The sequence below is a fragment of the Typopeltis vanoorti genome, chromosome 24, assembly GCF_054136105.1.
Source record: "Typopeltis vanoorti isolate ZY-2024b chromosome 24, IOZ_Tvanoo_1.0, whole genome shotgun sequence".
NCBI classification, from domain to species: domain Eukaryota; kingdom Metazoa; phylum Arthropoda; class Arachnida; order Uropygi; family Thelyphonidae; genus Typopeltis; species Typopeltis vanoorti.
Genome location: NC_143572.1, coordinates 72870010 through 72891310, shown reverse-complemented (window position 1 = coordinate 72891310; position 21301 = coordinate 72870010). Strand labels below are relative to the sequence as shown.

Sequence of the window (21301 nt, the reverse complement as noted above, 5' to 3'; positions counted from 1 at the left end):
TCTGAATGCGAGCCCTAAACAAGTTTTCCAAAATCTTTACTGCCACTCCTTAGATACTGATTGGTCGATAGTTGGATACATCGGTCTTTGCACCTCCCTTGTGCAATGGGATTACCATACATTCCTTTCATTCCTGTGAAATCTTCTCTGTTCTGAGACTCAAATTATATAACCTGGTGATGGACAAATGTATACATTTGACCAGCAACAGGCTATATAATTTGAGTCATGACCCCTCTTTTCACTCAATTCAATCCTATTATAAAACAGACTTAGTCAGTATTCTCTAAGTTTTCTTTTCACTTTTTTCATATCTTTTCTCGTTCCATACTTACTTGCCATCTTTCAAATCACTGACACTGATATGTTTAAAAATAATATTTTTAAATAACTGTTAGTCATAATTATCACAGTTATATTTTATTATTACATGACACCTTCAGGTAGTCCACAGACTCATTGAGGGAGGGTGCCTACTCTACAGCTCTCTGTCTCCACCACTCATAATCCACCAACTACAACTAACCGCAACTACAGCAACACCATCTACCGTCCACCACCAGTATTTCCACAGACAATCGCAGACATCCATGCCCACGGTGGGATTCGAACCCGCAGCCTTTGACTGGAGAGCAGATATGCTAACCACTCGGCCAACGAGGCTGGCAATTTCATTTACTGTATTAGAGAATATGATAATCATAAAATATTTATGTATAGGATATATAAGTACATTTATGTACTTATACAGTATTTACAGTATACACATATTTATGTACAGCACATTTTATGTACTTCACTTATACATCTTGTGTATTGTGTATATAAATAAATTTTAAATAAATTTAGTTAAAACACGATGTCATTCAAATGTGAATCAGATCAGCAAATTACAAATATTATTTCAATGATGACAAATTTGATTAATGAAATTTGTCCATCTTAACACAAACTGACTGTTTATAACAGTCAATATCAAATAGATTTTGACAAAAGAGTGTCAACTATTTTAGCATGCTGTTGCACATTTTAGGTGGGAGATGAATGTCAGGTGTGAGACTACCAACCTGCTTATTGGAGACCTGAAGTAGCTTGAAAAAAAGTTCCATGTTTGGTCTCTAGAACAGAGTTTCCAGACTATGTAAAAAAATAAATGAACAATACAAAAAATATATATAAAATTAATAAAAACAGAAATATATCCCTAGCCCACACACAATACAAAATGTGCTATAGGTGTACAAATAACCTTTTATAGGTGGGAGCAACATAAAAAAAAAAATCAAATTAATGACATGTATCTTCAAGAGATGTATTGAACTATGGCAGTATTATACCATTATGTTAACATCATGGCTAATCTATTATCAACAACAAATTACGAAGATATCACAATTATCTGAACTTCAAATGAATGAAATGTGAATAACCAATCCTTGAATAAGTGTATCAGCTGAATTCTGGTACAGATGATCAGATCAGCTGTACAAGATCAATTATCAGATCACACCAACTGTTCTCCCAATTTGGTTGGAGAGCTGCAGGATTTATTCTACAGCTCTCCAACCAAATTATCAGTCAGCACTTCAATACTGTTAGATCTTTTAGGGCACTTCTAACTACATCACTTACTAACTTTCCTCTCCCATTTGGGTTAAGTGACCATAATACCTTAAATTACTTTGTTCATACACATTCTTGAATGTCAACAATGGCAAGTTCCTTCATAATATCTTCATTTTTAATATGATGCATTGATGCTATCTATTCACTGCTAATTTTTCTCAACACTCTCATTTATGTGGTCTCTAGTCTCTGAACAAATATTTTATTTCAAGTCAGACTGATAAAGTAAAATTGGTTGAACATCTTGTATACTGTTAGTGTAGTGTTTGACTAATTTCTCTCTTATCTATATAAATTTATTCAAATAGCTTTCCACTATATCAGTTCTGTTTATTGTACTGTCTATTTCCATATTTAATTTGCATTCTTCACTAAAAATTATGCCTAAATAGCTGAAATATACTTGTTCTATAGGTGTTCTCTACTAAGAATAAAATTGAGATTTTGTTGATTTTCATGCCAAATTTGTTACCCAACTTTGTTTTATGAGTATAAGATCATCTGCATAAAGAGCAAAGTTTGATATCTTTGATTTTCATATCAGGTTTTCAAGATCAGTTTCTTTCATAATGCGATTGATATAGATGATGAATAAGAGTAGAGTACAACCTCATTTTACATCAAACCATCTTCCTGTACTTCCTTTATTTCCCACTGTTCAACTTTTATTTCCCTCTTTATACATGGGAACTATAAGAGCTCTACTTCAATCATCTGGAATTCAATCATATGACAAGGCTTTCTGAATTATGTAGTGTAGCCTACATCATTCAGAAATAATTCATAATTACTGAGAATCTTTTACAGCTCTTTATCTGAGCATTTCTATTGAATATCATTTATTCTGGAAGTCTTTCCACGATCAGATCAGCTGTACCAAATCAATTATCAGATCACACCAACTGTTCTCCCACTTTGGTTGGATAACTGCAGGATCAGATTTTTGATGACCTTTTTCTACCTCAAAGATTTATATGCACTCTCAACTGCTTTCCTCTTGAATGTTTAACCACCTTACCGGCCATTATGGATCAAATACATATCCTCATATGCTTCGTATCCATCATATATTTCAATGTAATATCAATGGTATTACAATTTTAATATGCACTTTGCATCCATGATAACCTTGACGTCTTGGCTGGTAGTGTGGTTAACACACCATAGTTGGTCAATGCTTATCTCATTTAATTATCTTTCAAAGCAATTACTCAAGACATTCAGAATATCTTTATCTTCCATTTTTTGTATCACCTTTATCATCTGATTGCTTTTACAGTACTCTTTCTTCTAAAGCTTTTTTTTTTTTTTTAAATCTCCCAAACACTTTGCCACCTTTGCAATATTCTCTTCTATATTCTTACTAAAATCTTCCAGTGACTTTTGTTTAGCTCCAAACCTCAATAAGTGTGGCTGTATCAATTTATCAAAAATCTGGGAGCAGTCATTTTAAGATCAAATTAATACTTGTTTTCCTTCTCTTTAATCTAACAATTGATGGTGCCAATTAGGACTTTAGTTCCTTGTGTTCTCCATTATAATTTTAACTAGTCCCACTATTATACCAAACTGTTGTTTTGTGTACTGTGATAAACTGTTCTTTGTGCTCTGGAGATGCTGGATATAATACCAGCAGAATATCAGCCATTAAGTTAATAAATATTAATTATTTTATTAGAATTCCAGGTTGTGAATCAATACCATTAAATAAGCCAGCATGTACTGTTAACAAACAAGCTTTCTATTCGTGTGGGAATAAATACAGTAACAGAAACAAACAGATGAATTGGAGATGCTTAGAATATTGCAGAATCTACAGCTATGGAATTTTATATCAGCTTGTGTTGTACAAGCATATGCAAGGGAACTGGCAGCAGCAGCAGCTCTGGCATATTGTTTATTTTAAGTCTCACCTCAAAGTCTCTAGGAGTGAGAAGAGGTTTAAAAGTTCTACTGCATAAAGTAGACTGCAAAATACAGATAGCAAATTGTAGATCAATTACTATCTCTGGAGTAGTGGTTAAGGTATTGCAGAAGTTGGATAAATGCAGAATTTAGGAATGGGTGGATAGGAATATGAAGCTATGGATAACAGCATAACTTGATGAATTAGAGTCTTGTTCAGTAATTTACTCACTTTCTATAATAAAGTGACAGTTGAGTTGGATAAAGGCAATGGATATAAAATGGTACTGCCAAACTTTGTGAAAATATCTGACAAGATGTCACATGAATTCTATTATAGAAACCGGAGCAAATGGGAAGGCTGATGGGGTAACTGATGGACAGACATCAAATATATGAAGGAATAGAGTCCAGGAGAAGACAGGTGACCAACAAAATGCCACAGAGCTCCAAATTGGCCACTTCTGTTTAATTGCTACTTTAATGATACAGGAAATGATTTGGAGGGGGAGGAGGAGGAGGAGGAGAATATTTTTCAATGATGCTCTAAATTAGGTAAGAAAACAGATAATAAAGATTTTAATAGATTGATAGTGTACCAAAGAATGGTTTTCAGTGTAATGTGACAAAGTGTAAGGTTTACTTTGGGATGAAAAGATTATGAACTGTAGTACAATGTCAAACAGGACTGTAGAAAATTGATGAAATGAGGGATCTGGGAGTGATGGCAGCCAAGTGTTAAAGTTTAGAGGAAATATTGCAAAATTGACCAAAGGAGCTCATAGATGCTGAATATGATGAACATGCAGAGATAAACAAATTGCTATCCTTCTTTATAAGACATTTATACAGTGACATCTGGAATACTGTTGCAAGGTTTGTCATCAAGGTTTCTTGAGGATGAGGATGGATTTATGGAATGCTCCCCTGAGCAGACATACAGACTGAAGATTTGTGGGTTAAGAAAATTGGTTCATAGGTGGAATACAATAAAAACATGCAATTGTCACGGTAATTAGATTTTTTTTTTTAAAGCTGCTAAATGCCAATTGTAAAATTAAAGACTACAGGTTCAATTGATACCATTCCTTTTTCCATTGAAAATATAATAAAACAATGTTTTATTGTATGGGACATTAATGAGCTAGTGATGCATAACACATAGCCTCTCCCACCTTCCCACAGTAAGCTCTATTTCTATAAATAATGCTCTGGTGAGCCAGGTATTTCCAACCTTATGCGCATATCTTTCATAGTTTGAGGAAATGCTAACAAGACTTCTCTCAGCAGCAGATGACTAGTATCACTTAGTGAAACATCACTCCCCTGCTTAATGGAAGCATGAAGTGGTTATTACATTTCTTCTCCAAAGCAGAGTCTACATCTGTGTCTGTTTTCCTTCATATATCATTGTAGATTAGGCAGGCCTTTGGATATGCACAAAACACTATGAAGCCAATACTCCTTCCATTCAAGGGAACAGCAGTAAAGCAGTTCTACAGAAAGGCTTCTAGATAAAACACAACACTGAAAGTTGATAGTAACAATAGGAGGCTTCCCAACCAGTAGTGAATGATTCTGCTATTACTTATATGCTGCTAGGTCATGTTTAGAGGGGGGGGGATATTGGTTTCACAGTTTGAAGTTAGCAGTCCTTCATCTATATGTAAGTCTCAGATCTTAGTTTCTGACTTGCCAAACATCAATAATGTCATAATAAATAACAGTGACACCAATTTTGAAAGGAATGACAGTAATGAAAAAAGGTATTGATTATGAAAATATCTAGTATCTCTCTCCCCCTCCCCCTTCAGTGTGTATATACTAGAAATTATTATTATTAACTATTATATGGGTTTCTCCATGGAGTTAGAAGACTCATTACAGGAAACTCAGACTAACCTTTATACACACAATATCTATCATACATTTTAAACTCATTTCATTGTTATGGTACTCACAACTACTTCTGGCAATCCATTCCCACTAATTCACCATTCTCCAAGTAAGAAATATATTTTGTACGACCTCACTAACCACACTTTTGCAAACTTCCAGGTGTTCCCCTCTATTCCCATCCCCTCTCTATTTGTTACATATTGAAAAATTGCTTTCATGCAATCTTATAGAACCTTTTTTAGTAAGTTTTTATCATGTCTCCCCCTCTCAACTAAACTTTGCAACCCACACAGCTTCAATCTATTTTCACAGGGAACATGACATAGACCTGTCACCAGCTTGGTAACCCATCTGTTAATCTTCTCCCAAACCTTCTGATCTCCAAAAAACCAAGGTAATAACCAAATCTGTGATGAAAATACCACAGGCGTATTCTAGGTGACTGGATTCAAACACAACACAGCATAACTATTTCCGAACTGTAGAATTATTTCACAAATAAGCTTTATATGGAGTTGAAACTTCTTTTGATTAAACTGTAAAATGTTACTGGTCAAAATAATATCCATACAATATGAAGGATAACAGAAAAGAAGCCATAGATCATTAAAAAGATTAATGGACTACATTATATATATTAATGCATGATATCTTTGTTTATAATCAGATCCATCTAATATTAATTATAACTATTTACCTCTTTGTCCAGTGATGCTTCTAAATGTAACTTATTTGGAGACATCATAAATTCTTTGCTAACTTCTACACTTGGCTGTTCCCCTTGTCGACTGGGAGCATACATAATTTTCCGTATAGCTAAGCGTACAGAATTCCTAGAGAATATGTTAAATAGTCATTTTTCCCCCTTTTTTTATGTGGAGTGAGAATGAATTCATTAATAAATAATAGAAAAATAAATATTAAGATTCATTAAAACCTCAGTAACAGAACTCAATACTAAGCATTAAAAAACCACAAGAGCAACTAGAAGTTAATGCTCTCATTGTTTGTTAACAGACAGCATCAATGAGATGAGAATCCAACACAATGAGAGCATGAACTATAAACTTCACAAAATGTTTGATAACATATCTAGGCATTACAACTATAATATGTTATATAATCATTTCAAATGCATCTAGAGTGTTGCCTTCACAGAGGCACAAACCTCACTCCAGGAAGTTCATCCATTCTACAGAATACAATTTAATGCCTATAGCACCCCACACTGAACTCATTCAACCTTTGTGCACTCACCACCTGCTCTGGAAATGCATTCCATTGCTCATCACTTTGTAAGGTGGAAAAATGGGGAGGGAGGGAGAGAGAGAGAGAGACTTACCAATTTATGCCTCAATTGCTTGACCTTCTCCATCTGCTATTTTCCATTCTGCAAATTGCATTCCATTAATATATCTTCATATCGAGCACTACAACCCTCACATAAATGGTGACAATGCGCTGTGATACAATTTTAGTACCTCACCTCTATGCCAACTCCAGCATTTCATTATCCTTTAAATATCCACCTAAATCTGTGTTCAAATTTTCAGATAGGCACTGATAAATGCATTATACCAGAGTTTCCAAAGTGAGGTATTGCTCCTTAGAAAGAAAGAAAGAAAAAAAAAAAAATACCAATCCTCAGAAAATATAACAATTTAAATATGATGTGCGTGAGCTGTTAATAGAGAAAACCAAGGCATAAACAATAAAAAAAGTTTAAAAAATTAAATGTACATATTATCAAACCCAAATAAACAATATTCAAGTTTAATAAATAATATCTGAATATTGCTTATCAAGTTTAGAACCTGCACATACATACTACATACAGAGAAAATACACATTTAGTCCAGGCCTATTGTCTAACTGATATCAGATACCAATAAAAACATCAGATATTTTTCACATCATCATCACATTTCTGATATGTACAGGATACTAAGAAAGTTCATTATCACTAACTTCCTTGATAATTTTTCTCTAACAATGAGACCTATGCAGTGCACAAAAAATGGTACCAGCAGCCAGAGCTCACTCTGGTAAGCAGTTTACTCATGTGATTTCTTTCTAATTGAAGATAGAGATAGTGTATTTTATATAACATTATCAAATAGTAGTTGAGCATACTGGTTCCATGCCAAGGCTGTTGGGCAAAATTTCTCCTTATGTGTTTTCCACTTCTCTCTCATCCCAATGGAATAATGGCAACATCTCCTAAAGATAAGTGAGATTTCTTGGCATCAGTCTTCTCCAACTCCTGTTTAGACAACAAAGGTAAATCTCCTCCTACTATTCCACAAATTAACTCTAGTATGCTTCCATTAATTTTGTTAGGACCTAAGAAAAATACTCAAATATCCTTTATACTAATAAATCCTACAAGACCGGACAGTATCTCTCCAGCTGCACTAAGGTCTTGCAGTCCACAATTGAAGCGCATCCTATATTGTCTATTCAAGCTGTCCTCCCCATCTGTCATCTATCCAACAGCACTTTTATCCAGCCTTCCTTAAGGGGGAGATAAGTCAGCCATCAAACTATTGCCCCATTTTCCTCATCTCAATACTCTCAAAAGTGATGGAAAACCATCAAAAACCAACTTCTTCACTACACAGAGGATCCATTCAGTTAATTAGGGGTCACCAATATGGATTCTACCTTTCTTGTTCTACAGCAGACCTCCCCACTGACCTTATCCACCTTTGGACAGAGGTCCAAAAAAAAGATTAAGAATCTCGTGGTCACTCTTGATATTTTATTATTACGTGATACCTCCAAGGAGTCCAAAGACTCATCAAAAAAGGGCGCCTACTCTATCTCCATCACTCAATCCACCATCTATAGTGAATCGCATCATCTACACCAACAACATCTACTGCCAACCACCACCAGTATTTTCACAGACAATCACAAACATCCACAGTGGGGTTCGAACCCACAGCCTTTTGGCTGGAGAGTAGATACGCTAACCACTCAGCCAATCAGGCCAGCAAGAGTCTTTTTTCCAAGATGCCATCTTATGGTCTCCTTTCAACCCTTTCTGAGTGGATTGCTTTCTTTCTTTCTGGTCATTACATGTCATCGTGGATGGCTCATTCTTATCTGATTTTTCCCATCAATGGCAGGGTACTCCTCTGTCACTAACATCACATCCTATGCATAGCTTTCTAATGACAGTACACTTCATCCCTCTTTGTCATTCACAAAACTTGTAGTATTTAAATAATGCAAGCTTCAAATCTATGGCCAATGCTTTCTTAAACACCAGTATTTCAGCAATTCTCAAGTGAAGTGAAGATAATTTAATAAATTTTACTGGTACCAAAGATAATCCCTCAGTTTTGATAACATTCCACTTACCAACCAAATCAGTTTTGTTTTCTTAGGTTGACTTTCACATCTAATCTATTCTGGCATAAAACAAATTACATTCGTACTTCTTCAGTGTGCAAAAAAGCTTGGTATTCTTTTTTTTTTTTTTTTTTCATTCTAAATGTAACGTTACTTCTACTCAACTCTTAACACTTCATAAATCCCAAAACAACTCAACCTTAGAATATTCTCAAATCTGGGATGGTGCACCAAAAATCTTCCTCAGAATGCCAGTTTGTATTCTGAAGAAAGATAATGAATAGATGGCCTTTCTTGCATTAACTCCCTCTAATCACATTCCCATAGATGCTGTTTCTTTATTACCTCTTTTCTATAGGTATTTCCATGGATGCTATTCCAGTGAACTGAAACAAATTCTCAATCTTTTCCTTCATACCTCTGTCATCCGCGGAACAGTTTTCCCTCATGTTGTTTTCCTTAATGATTAGAACTTCGACCTCTTCAAGAAACATATTAACAGATTCTTTTCTCTATTCACGTGCACAGGTGTGCACACACAGAACTGTCATGTTATAGATCCTCAAGATATTTCATTTGTGGTACCTGGAACAATCTGTTGCTATATCACATCATGCATGCTTTAATTATGTTTACTTTGAAGGCAAACCATTTGTTGCCACTCTTATGATGTGTTTGAAGTCCAAACACAACATAAGTTTAGTAGTGCTTTAGTATTTAAAGTAATTTTTCTTGAAATAAGTATCTCTGGTTTTATACACGTTGATAACATTGACGGTGTTTGTGTAAGTTAAAAACAAGACTTGTTTATTATGCTTTAAACCTGCAGAGATACTTTTGTTCTCTCTCTCTCTTTTTGAAGAGAGAGAGAGAGTTGCAGAACTTCACTCAAGCTATTGGTATATCATTATCTGAAATGTAAGGAATTAGACTTCTGAAAAACAATCATATCCATATGGAACTTTCAGTCAGATTATGAATGAATGAATGAAACAGTTCTGCACCACTTTCATTCAGAATTAAGAAGTGATCAGACCACTTTCTTGACATGCATATACATGTGCACTAAGCTGAGTTTTTGTATTCTTATTATTACTTTAAGTTGTTCTTGGGTAGATAAAATATTTGTTATATATTGATATACAGACTATTATTGTTATGATATAATTATGAAATTCATCTTAATGAAGCTTATTATATACTTTGCCACTGAGAAAATTATTTTAGCATTTTAAAATAATAATTTATCTTGAATGCAACTACAGGTACACCACCAATTTTCCAGCACCCTTGGATTCAGAGTACAGGTAGTCCTCAACTTACGATGGCCAAAAATTATTATTAAAATTCTCTATAACTTTTCTGCCAGCATATACATACATATATCACATTGCTTTTGTATACGCATCACAGCATCGCCATTAGTCGACAAGCAAATTCTATCACCAATACGCAATAGCTGCTGCTATGATTCACTCACTTCTAACTTATCACAGCCTTTGGCACGTTAGTTGCTAATCAGCAGTCGAAGTGTTCATTTCTCTCGTTGCAATTTTTGTATCTCGTCGTAACCCTATCATGTCCAGTAAGAGAAGTAATACTACCAATGAAAATTCCAACATAAAAAAGAAGGCAAAGAAAGCTTTAAGTTTAGATGTTAAAATGAAGTCATTAAAGCATATGACAAAGGAAAGAAAGTCGGTGAAATAGCATGAGAAGAAAAACTATCACATTCAACTGTTTAACAATTATAAAAGATAAATCAAAAATAATGGAGGCAGCTAAAGGGGCAGTTAATATGAAATGTACAATTTTAACGAAAAAAAAAAAAGAGAAGGGACAATTCATGAAATGGAGAAGCTTTTAATGATATGGATAGATGATCAAATCAACAAGAATATTCCTCTCAGTTTTTTTACGATTCAACAAAAGCATGTAGCCTATTTGATAATTAGAGGAAACAACAAGAAGATAAATATGGCGAGCATCAGCATATGGCGGTTTTATCGATTTAAAAGCCAATTTAACTTACAGCATACAAATAGTGGGATAAGCTTCTAGTTCCGATTTTGAAACTACCAAAATTTTCAAGAAAAATCTGAAATAGATGATAAAAAATGAAGGCTATTTGTTAGAGCAGATTTTTAACGTAGATGAAACCAGACTGTTCTGGAAAAGAATGCCAGAACGAACTTACATTCGCAGAGAAGCTACATTGGCACCTGGTTTTAAGGCATTTAAAAATAGGATTATACTTATTCTTGGAGAAAATGCTGTTGGTTTTAAATTAAAATCATTTATTGTTTACCATTCACAAAATTCCAGAGCTTTGAAAAACATTGACAAGAATAAGTTGCTGGTTTGCTACAGGAGTAATCCTAAGGCTTGGATGACAGCTGTTTTTTTATTCGAAGACTGGTTCTTAAATTGTTTTATTCCAGAAGTGCGTGCCTATTGTCTTGAAAAAAACATTCCTTTTAAAATTCTATTGCTGCTTGACAATGCTCCAGGAAATCCTCTTCACATCGGCGATTTGAATGAAAACATAAATGTGATGTATCTACCGCCCAATACAATAGCTTTGATTCACCCTATGGATCAAGGTTCAATTGCTACATACAAGACATATTATCTGAAAACTACATTTTCTCAGGCAATAACAGCAATAAACAACGATGCTATGACATTACGCAATTTTTGGAAAAATTACAATATTAATCAACGTATCCAGAACATTGCAACTTCATGGAAGGAAGTATTGGAACAATGTATGCGAGGAATTTGGAAGAAGTTACTACCGCAGGAGACACTCGAAGAGTACAATAGGCATAGTATGTTAAAAGAAATTGGTGAAGAAATTATTGAAACTGCAAGAAAACTGGATTTAGAAATCAATATTACCAATATAGAAGAATTAGCAGATCATGAAGAAGGTGAACTGAACTGATCAAGACTTGTTTTTCCAAAATGAAAGAGTTGTAGAAGAAGAAAGGAATAATGAGGAAGATGAAGAGAAATCATTAAAAAAATTTACTATAAAAGGATTAGCTGAAGTATTTTCTAAACTAAATCAAGGACTTCAGCTACTCGAAAATATGGATCAAGACACTGATCGTTTAGCCAAAGTCAAAATCGAGAAGCAGTCAGATGTTATTGCGAAATTTATGAAGGAAAAAACCCAACAGACAACATTAACCAATTTTCTGATTAAAAAAAAGCTACTCCTGATTGTGAGAAATAACCATATTGTCCAAATGAGTGACAGTTACTTACCTGTTTAATTAAAGACACCGTTAATAAGTTTTTTGTTTATGTTAACTAATATTTAAAGGAATTTCAAATTAAAGTAAGTGCATCACTTTTGATATGTGTTTATGTATTTTTTTCTTAAATTTTTCTTTCTTAATTTTGTATGTGCGTATTTATATGTATATGTGCTAATAAATAATTTATAAATGTTTATGTAAATTTATGCATTTTTAATCATTTTAAGTTAAATAGAAACCTAATTTATCAAAATATAACAGAAATCAAATAAATTAAGAATTAAAAAAAGTCCTCAACCTACTTCAGAATCGACTTACGACGGAGATGTTGGAACGGAACCCATCATAAGTCGAGGATTACCCATATTGCCAGATTAGCTGTTTTGCCATTGCAATTATTATTCGACCTGCTTTGATGATAGCAGGTCAAGTAATAATAATTATTCAGTACACCTTTGACCCACCTATATATCCTAATTATACCTCTCCCATATGTCCAAACATCATGGCACTACTGGGAACTTAAATATTAAATGAATTAAATAATTGAAATGAATTAGAATAAATGACACAGTGTACGTGGATACAAACTTGTGCCTACTCTTGACATCACAACCACTGTAAACTGTTCCTTGCTCACAATTCCTAGCTAGGAGTAAATGGAACCAAAATAAGCTAAGAATAACTCAAAATCAAGAGATCACCATCAAGTGCAGATGTAAATAATTAAGCAAGTCTGTGTACATTCCATCTGTGGTGGACCAGTGAACTAGTTAGGTTTTCGCAGGAATTTCAAGTGCACTCTCATAATTTTTACCAGACTATAGGAAGTGCTAGACCATATGTTTCCAGATAATCGGTGGTGTGTCTGTATTACATAACAATACTCCATCTCTACTTCATACCTTTTATGAGGCTTCTCTTCTGGACCATCAGCAACATAAGCTTTTAATTCATAATCCACTCCACATGGTTTACCTGTATCTCCTGGTGCTGGCTGCAGAGTAACTGAAGCAGGACAATGAGGTGGAAGCTGAAAGTTGATTTTGTTTAATTTTTATGAATCTAAGCAAATGCCTCAGGAATTTTAACTTATTTAAACACATATATATTTAAGTAATAAGTATTTTCACTATCTAATATCCATGTACATATGTGTTTAACTAATAACAGATTCAATTTTTTGTTTATTATATTTAAATATAATTTATCTTTTTTTAAAAATGAAATACATATGAAAGACGTTGTTTTAAAGAACAGCAGCAAATTATAACAGAAATCGCATTCTTGTTTTTACACAAGCAAGAGCAAACAAAAGGTGGCCTGTATATAGAGAGAGTTAACTTTATATCCAATTTTCCTAGTATCCCATAATACAGAGCAGAGCATTTGCAACATATGTCTTTTTGGAAATATACTGCAATGTGCCTCCATAGCTCAGTGGTTCTTAAACTGGGCGGTAGGATCCCCTCTGCGAGGGTGCAGTGAAAGCTGAGGGGGGGGGGTGTAAGCATTAGAGGATGATGAGGGAGGTGGTAAGCATTATAATACTACTAATATAATAAAAGCAAAAAATTCCATATTTAATCTAGCATCCCTATTTATATTGCATGTTTAGCAACAGTGTTCAGAATATAGTATGTCTGGCAATACTGATCAAATTTATTTGATACTTATTTTTTAGTATTTTTACATTGAAAATAATTAATTTGGGCTATTTGCAGCAGAATCCACTACTTTTACAAGCTTTATCTATCATTTTTATTTATATCTAGGGTTGTCAGATAGGAGTTATATTTTCCTAACTCCTATCTGACAACCCTGGTTGCAGTTTACATCTAGCCCATGGTATTCGTTGATATTGTGTAGCCAATTCCTTCTCCTCCTCCTTTCACATATTAGGCCTAGTGGCCTGTTATGTTCATATTAGACATGGACTATTATGATTTGAAACCATGACTGCTTTAAGGATAAGGTGCTTAGCCCTATGCCTCCTGGTGTGTCTTATGTTGTAGATGAGTGTGTTCACGGGACCGGTTTGCTTGTTCTTGGGGGACGAAAAACCAGAGTTTCTAGGTAAAACCTCCCCAACCTCTGTATGAGACTGTCTAACTCACCTTTAGTCAAAAGAAACGGAATAAAGGTTCCTCATGTCTTCGATGAGAATCTAACCCAGGTCTTTCTGACCAAAGCCCATTAAAATAGGTGAAAAAAGAAATTGTCAATATTCAAGTGAATATTTAAATTATGGAGTTATTCCATCTATAAATAATGAGCAGTTACCAATGTGCTTAATATGTGAAAAAACTTTCTCAAATGATGGAATGAAACCTTCAAGAATGATTGAACATTTAAGAGCAAAGCATCCAAATAAAGCAAAAAAGGATGTGGAGTACATTCGCGAATTAAAGACCAAATTTAAAAACTGTCCTGAACTTAAAGGGTTGGTTGCAAAACAAAGTAATCAACAAGAGAAGGGACTTATTGTTTCTTACAAACTTTCAAAATTAACTGCCAAATGTGGAAAGCCATGTAATATTGGCAAAACTCTCATCTTAGGGGCTATAAATGAAGTTTTAGATACAATGATTAACCCATACATAAAAGTAATGTGACGTCAATTCCTCTCAGAAATAATTTAGTATCGACAAGAATTGACAAAAATGGCCGAGGACATTGAAAAAAAAAAAAAAACTGATGATTTAAATCATAGAATTTTCTTTGCAATTCGATGAGACAACTTTACATACAAAGCTTTGTTGATGATGTGCATTATATAAATACTAATGAAGAAATTAGTGAGGAGTTTCTATTTGCTGAAAATGGAAATTGACAGAAAAGGTTCTACAATTTTTAAGGTTAAAGACTATTTTTAATGCTAAAACATTCCTCTCACAAATATTATCATGGACAACTGATGGAGTACCAGCTATGATTAGTTGTCACCATGGATTTATAGCACATTTAAAAGAAGCAGTTCCAAATATCTTTACAATTCATTGTATTCTTTATAGACAACACCTGTAAAACATCTTGGCAATAGACTACATAAGACTTTGGATGATGTTATTAAAGCAGTGAATAAAATAAAAGCCCAGCATTGAATACCTGTAAGTTTTGGGAACTTTGCCATGAAAATGAAGACGAATTTGAGCATCTTTTGCTTCACACTGAAGTTGCTCTCAGATGGCTCTCAAATGGAAACTGTCTGTGACGCTTTAATGATCTCTATGATACTGTTTTGGAATTTCTTAATTCACGTGATGAGAACGTGTGTAATGTTCTAAAAATAGGAAAAGGTTTATATTGCATATCTTTCTGATATTTTCATCAAATTGCAGGGAAGCAACGTGAATCTTATTAAAGCAAAGGGAATTATAAATGCTTTTATCAGCAAATTAACATTCTACAAGCAGAGCATCGCAAGATGAGATTTTCTGTGGTTCCCAAGTCTACAAATAATAGATGATGATTTAATATTAGATACAGATTTGGATTGTTATTGTTCCCATCTTTTAACACTGAAAGAAGACTTGATGATCAGAGCCAAAGACTTCAATGAGCTTAAAATACCCAACTGGGTCATAAATCCATTTCTTTCTGATGCCACTTCTGTTCATCCAAATGTGTGAAAAGAATTTATTGACTTAAAAAATTATTTTGAAGCTCAAGTACAATATCAACAGAGTGGGTATGAAAGATTCTGGCCAAACATGCAATGTAAGTATCCTTAAGCTTTAGCAAGAAATAAAATTACTGCTCACTGCTTCTCCTTCTTCTTACTTGGTCGAGAAAGGATTCAGCATCATGTTGCATTTGTTAGCTAAGCAGTGAAATAGATTGCATATAAGTGAAAGAGGAGACGAGACGTCGTTTGTCAAACATTGAACCTGATACTGAAAAATTAGCAGGATCTCATCAGGCTCAGGGTAGCCATTAATGACTGGTTTATTAAATACAGTAAGTTTACATCTTTTTTTTAAGTAAAAATTATTTGTATCAGTCATTAATTTTTAATTACCCATCAGTTCAGATATGTTGATGGTAATTTAGGTTTTCCTAATAATATACTATAATTATCTTACTGAGTCATTAACCTAGTGTAAAATTGAGCAGTGGGTGCCAGGTCAAACAAATAGTTGAAAGGTGGAGGGTTTTTTCATCCAGAAACTAGGGTTTTTCGTCCCTCAGAACAGGCAAACTAACCCTGTGAACATTCACATCTACAGACATAAGACATTCCCATAATAAGGATTAATGACCTATTCCACAGGATTTGGTTTCAAATGCCTAGACAGTGAAGTGTGGGTCTAGGCGTGAGTGTAAATCAGAAAAATACTGCAATGCATTATGAGAACGGTCACTATGCAAACCATTTCAACTTATCTAATAATAATAATAATCATTATCAATATATCTAATCATTACGTTATTATATTAGAATACCCTGGATAGGAGATAGCAATAGTAAGTTATTTTGCTGTGTCAGAATTCACATTCTGGTTTCTAAAATTATATTCTGGTTTCTATTCTTTACCAAACATGAGCAAACAAAAGTCTGCACATGGGGTATCCTCATGACTAGTGTATTTTAGAAAATTTTGTGTCCAAAGCAAGATAGAGATACTGTGAATGGTTGTATCAAAAGATGAAAAGTAAGAATCGTAGAGAGGAATGAAGTAATGAGTGAGGCAAGTGAAATATGAATGATGGAAGTGAGCAAGAAGAAATATAACATTAAACAAATGGTGTAATGAGAAAAACAGCACACTTATGTGAAGTATTTCATAGGAAAAAGTTCATGCTTTGTCCTATGAAATAAGTATAGCAGACAAGTGTAAGATTTCTTTTCTTTTCTTTTTTTAAACAGCTTTTGTATACATAAAGCAAAATAAATGAAGATGTGGATGCACAAAATCAGACGACTGCTGTTTCAAACTCTTGTAGACCAGGAGTTGAATTCATTTTACAGTAATAGTTTATTCCACAGATTTCATTTAATAAATGTTTATTCAGTTTAGCTTAGTTTAGACTATGTTATGAGAGTACTGATACAATACAATACTAACATATCAAATAAACCAGTATCCTATATGAAACAGTAAAATATAGCTTACTTCAAAAAAGAAAGGATAAGCATTGGGCCCAAGCTTTTTGACAAGTCGTTCTTGCAGTCTCGTTAATGGCCGCTTAAGTTCTGCCTCTGGTGGATAGATCTGTTCAGATGCTAGATAAAGATCTTTACGGAATGTTAATCCAAGGACATCTAAATCTTCACGACCATAGCGAAATGCAGCTAACACATGGCCGAACACTTTATGCTCCTTCACAAAGTCTGGATCGATGAGAACCACTCCATCTGAAAATGAATGTCACTAAAACTCCAAAAAATATTCAAATCTTTATTTTCAAAGATTTTTGATTAAAAGACACACACACACACACACACACACACACACACACACACACACACACACACACACACACACACACACACACACACACACACACAATGCTAGAATTCAGCAAAAGTATTTAAGTATTAATATTTAAGATAATCAAAAACAGCATTCAAGTATCTTAAAGAATACGAAACTAAATAACAAATATAAATAATTGTTAATAGATAAAATTAATAAATAAAAATCAATAATGAAAGTTGAAAAATTAAATATGAAATGCAAATTTTTCTTAAAAACCTCAACATTATTACAAGTCAAGATAAAAGTGGATTTGTATACTATATATAATAAACGTCAAAAATAACAGAATGAAATATTACCAAATGAAACAAAGAACAATGAAGCAATACCAAACCAACACTGGAGTTTGAATTTTTCCAAAAATAATACAAAGCTCACAGAACATATGCAACTACAGAAAATGCTGTAGTGGGATTCCTATTAACATTATCCAGGCATCTTCATTGAGTCTTAAGTCTCATCATGGGAGATTCACACATAATATTCATTATGTGTGATAATATGGACATGATATTCGTTATGTCCTTGCTTGATATCATCCTCAAAAAAATCAATTCCTCACATCTTTGTTAACCAATCATTCAACTTCTTCATGTTATTATTATTATCTAAGACCTCCAGGAAGTCAAGGACTCATCGAGGAAGGCTATAAATCACCAAAACCAGCTGTCATATTTTCCCTTAAATTCATTCACACCAGATGCACTCACTACCCCTAAAGGCAAACTATTTCACTCACTCACTGCTCTGTAAAAAAAAAACCTAGCTCTTACCCCTTTCTTGACTGTGAACAAACTTAACTTCCATGGATACTCACTCCTGTGTTCTCTCCCCACCTTCCATATAACAAAAAATTTCATCAGATACTATTCTATAATACCCATTCAAAAGTTTATAGACCTCTATTATATCACCCCTCTTTCTCGTGTTAACCAGAGTCTGCAATCCACATACAATCTGTCCTCATAATCTAAATCCCATAATCCAGATATAATCTTTGTAACTCTTCTTTGCATCCTTTATAGCTTCTTTATCCCCTTGGGATCCAGGAGACCAAATCTGCATACAATATCTGGATGTAACCTAGATTATTATCCAACTGTGGTCTTAGCAAAACCTTGAAAAGAGGCAAAATGACTTCCTTATCCTTCCATGGCAAGGTTTACTTCAACATCGCAATTATCCTCTGAGTTGAATTTGCAACTTTTGCTATGTGACCTTTGAACTTCAAATTCCTATCCACCAATATGCCCAGATCCCTTGCCTCTCCAGTTTCTTGTAACATAACCTTGCTAATATAATATGCCTCTGGAAATCTAACCGCCCCAAAGTGCATAACTTTACGCTTACTAATATTAAACTGACAGCCATTTTCGTTTGCCCAAATTTCCAGCATATTCAAATCATTTTCTAAGTGCTGGATATCAGTAGCATCCCTCATCACCCTTCACATCATCAGCAAACAATTTCACATCTGTTATAACCTGCCTGATGTCATTAATGTATATATAGATTGAACAATAATGGCACAAGGACTGAATCCTGAGGTACACAACTGGTCACCTTAAATCTGGCAGATTCACACCCACTATATACCACGTCTTGATATTTGCCTGTCAACCATCTCCTGATCCAAGTGTCAAGAGTTTATATTCCAATCCCATATTCTCCAGTTTATGCAACAGCCTTTCGTGTGGTAGCCTATCAAATGCCTAAGAAAAATCCAACATTATACTGATAGGTTGTAGTTAGACGCATCAGTTTTTGCACCACCGTTGTACTATGGAACTATCATACATTCCTTACATTCCCGTGGTATCATTCCTGAGCTGAGACTCAAGTTATACAAACATGTGAAAGGTCTAGCCAATTCAGCTGAATATTCCTTTAGCAAACAGGCTGATATTCCATCTGTCCCTATAGAGAAATTTTTATCAAGTTATGCAACAGCTCCTCAACCTCATTTTCATGAACCTTTAACTCCCCATCCGATGTATCAGTAGCACTGTGCACCATGTTACATACACCTAGCTGATATATCTTATCAAAGTATGCACTCATTAATTGAACATCTCATTAGCTTCCGACACTCAAGTACCATCTGCATTCAATAAAGTTATTCTTTCATATTCATTCTTTCTTTTGCTTGTGGCATAACAATAAAATTCTTTTGAATTGCCTTTAGCTTGCATAGCCAATTTCCTTTCATACTCCAATTTAGCTTTCCACACAATATTCATTACTTTTTTGGCTGAGCTTTATATTTCATAACTCCTCTCACTCTTATTCTCATGATATTCTTTCCACATCATCATCTTCTTGTGGATTTCTTGCTTAATAAAGGTGCACATCTATTTCATTCTCAACCTATTTATTCTTTGAACACTAGTGATACATTCAGATACTGCCTCATTTAAGCACTTTTATAAAGATTCTCATGCATTGCTGACATTTTTTCCCATTCAGTAACTGATACCATGAGACCAAAGATAGTATTCTTCTAAGTTGATCATAATTTCCATCTTTGTAGTTCAGCATGTAACCAGTTCTAATCAGAGCATCAATACAAATGGATACTTCCCAAGAAAGCAGAGCATGATCACTGTCACCAACTGGTGGTAAAATAGAAATATAAACTTTCACATGCTGCTTGAGAAAGTTGTCTTGCAACAATTCAATAAATTCCTCTTCTTTCTTATCATGAGATTTCTCTTCAACCCAATCAACGTTTGGAAAATTAAAGTTGCCCATAATGGATGCTTGTTTGGTACCCCAAAAAACTAAATTGGCAATGCATTTCTTCGTCCCCTTCAACTGAGCTGCCAAGTCTGTAGCAACACCCCACCACAGATTTCATTCTGTTAACCTACACTTCACACCAGATAGACTCAAATTCACCTTCACATGTGACATTGTTACCATCATTGTTTTCTGATATCATTAGCAGTACTTCTCTTCTCCTATCTCTCCTAAAAATAGTATACCTATTACGCTCGATCCTGGTTACCATATCTGATTCTGATAGGCACAGTTCACTAATGTCAACAATCTTAGGCCCACATTAGGCATCATATTCAATAAAGCCAATGAACTCAACCCCTTTGTTTCTGATGCTCGTGTTTGTGTATAGACATAATAAATTACAACCTAGTCCAGGCTTTCCCAAACTGTGTTCTGTGGAAAGTGAATAAGTGTTCCGTGAAAAATTATCAAAATTAATATGAGCCTGGAATGGTTTTAAATGCTGCGATAAGTTCAAACATGTCTGAAAATCAGGCATTCCTCACTTCGCATGTGGATTGTCTATAAAGGCCAGAGCAAGCTGCACTTGAATGTCGCATTTTTGCGATGCTATATAGCCTGCTTCGGCGATAGTGTGCACTTAGCTTTACATTGAATATGAGACTGATGATACTTGACTCGAGCCAAGGTGTTCTGTTAAAATTTCAGGATTTGTGAAGTATTCCATCGTAGGAAAAATTTGGGAAATGCTGACCTAGCCTATTTTTATAATTGGATGTGTAATCTATTTGGTCTTGTTCTAGAACTATCTCTTTTTCTTCCCCAGACATACTCAAAAGGTATGAATCCAAAGCCTATTTTTCCACCCGTTTGCCACATACATAACCATGTTCAAAGATATTCATATCATTATCACCTTTGCATAGCATAGCTGAACTTTTACACACATTTTTCCCATTTCTCCCTTGATCATCTAGTTTCTCTTACTCTTTGCATCAGGTCTCATACCAAGAAATAATTTTT

At 34.2% G+C, this 21301-nt stretch overlaps 1 protein-coding gene across 5 annotated transcripts in view; it reads right to left on the bottom strand.

Moving 5' to 3' along the window:
• krz (beta-arrestin protein kurtz) overlaps positions 1 to 21301 on the bottom strand; it is a 371699-nt gene that overhangs the window by 91427 nt on the left and 258971 nt on the right. For all 5 annotated transcript variants that reach the window (XM_090414201.1, XM_090414204.1, XM_090414203.1 and 2 more), the window contains 3 exons: positions 17171 to 17412; positions 12959 to 13086; positions 6128 to 6263 (listed from right to left, as the gene is read on the bottom strand). In XM_090414201.1, the coding sequence (XP_090270327.1) occupies positions 6128 to 6263; positions 12959 to 13086; positions 17171 to 17412 (506 nt within the window). The remainder of the gene's footprint in view (positions 1 to 6127; positions 6264 to 12958; positions 13087 to 17170; positions 17413 to 21301) is intronic.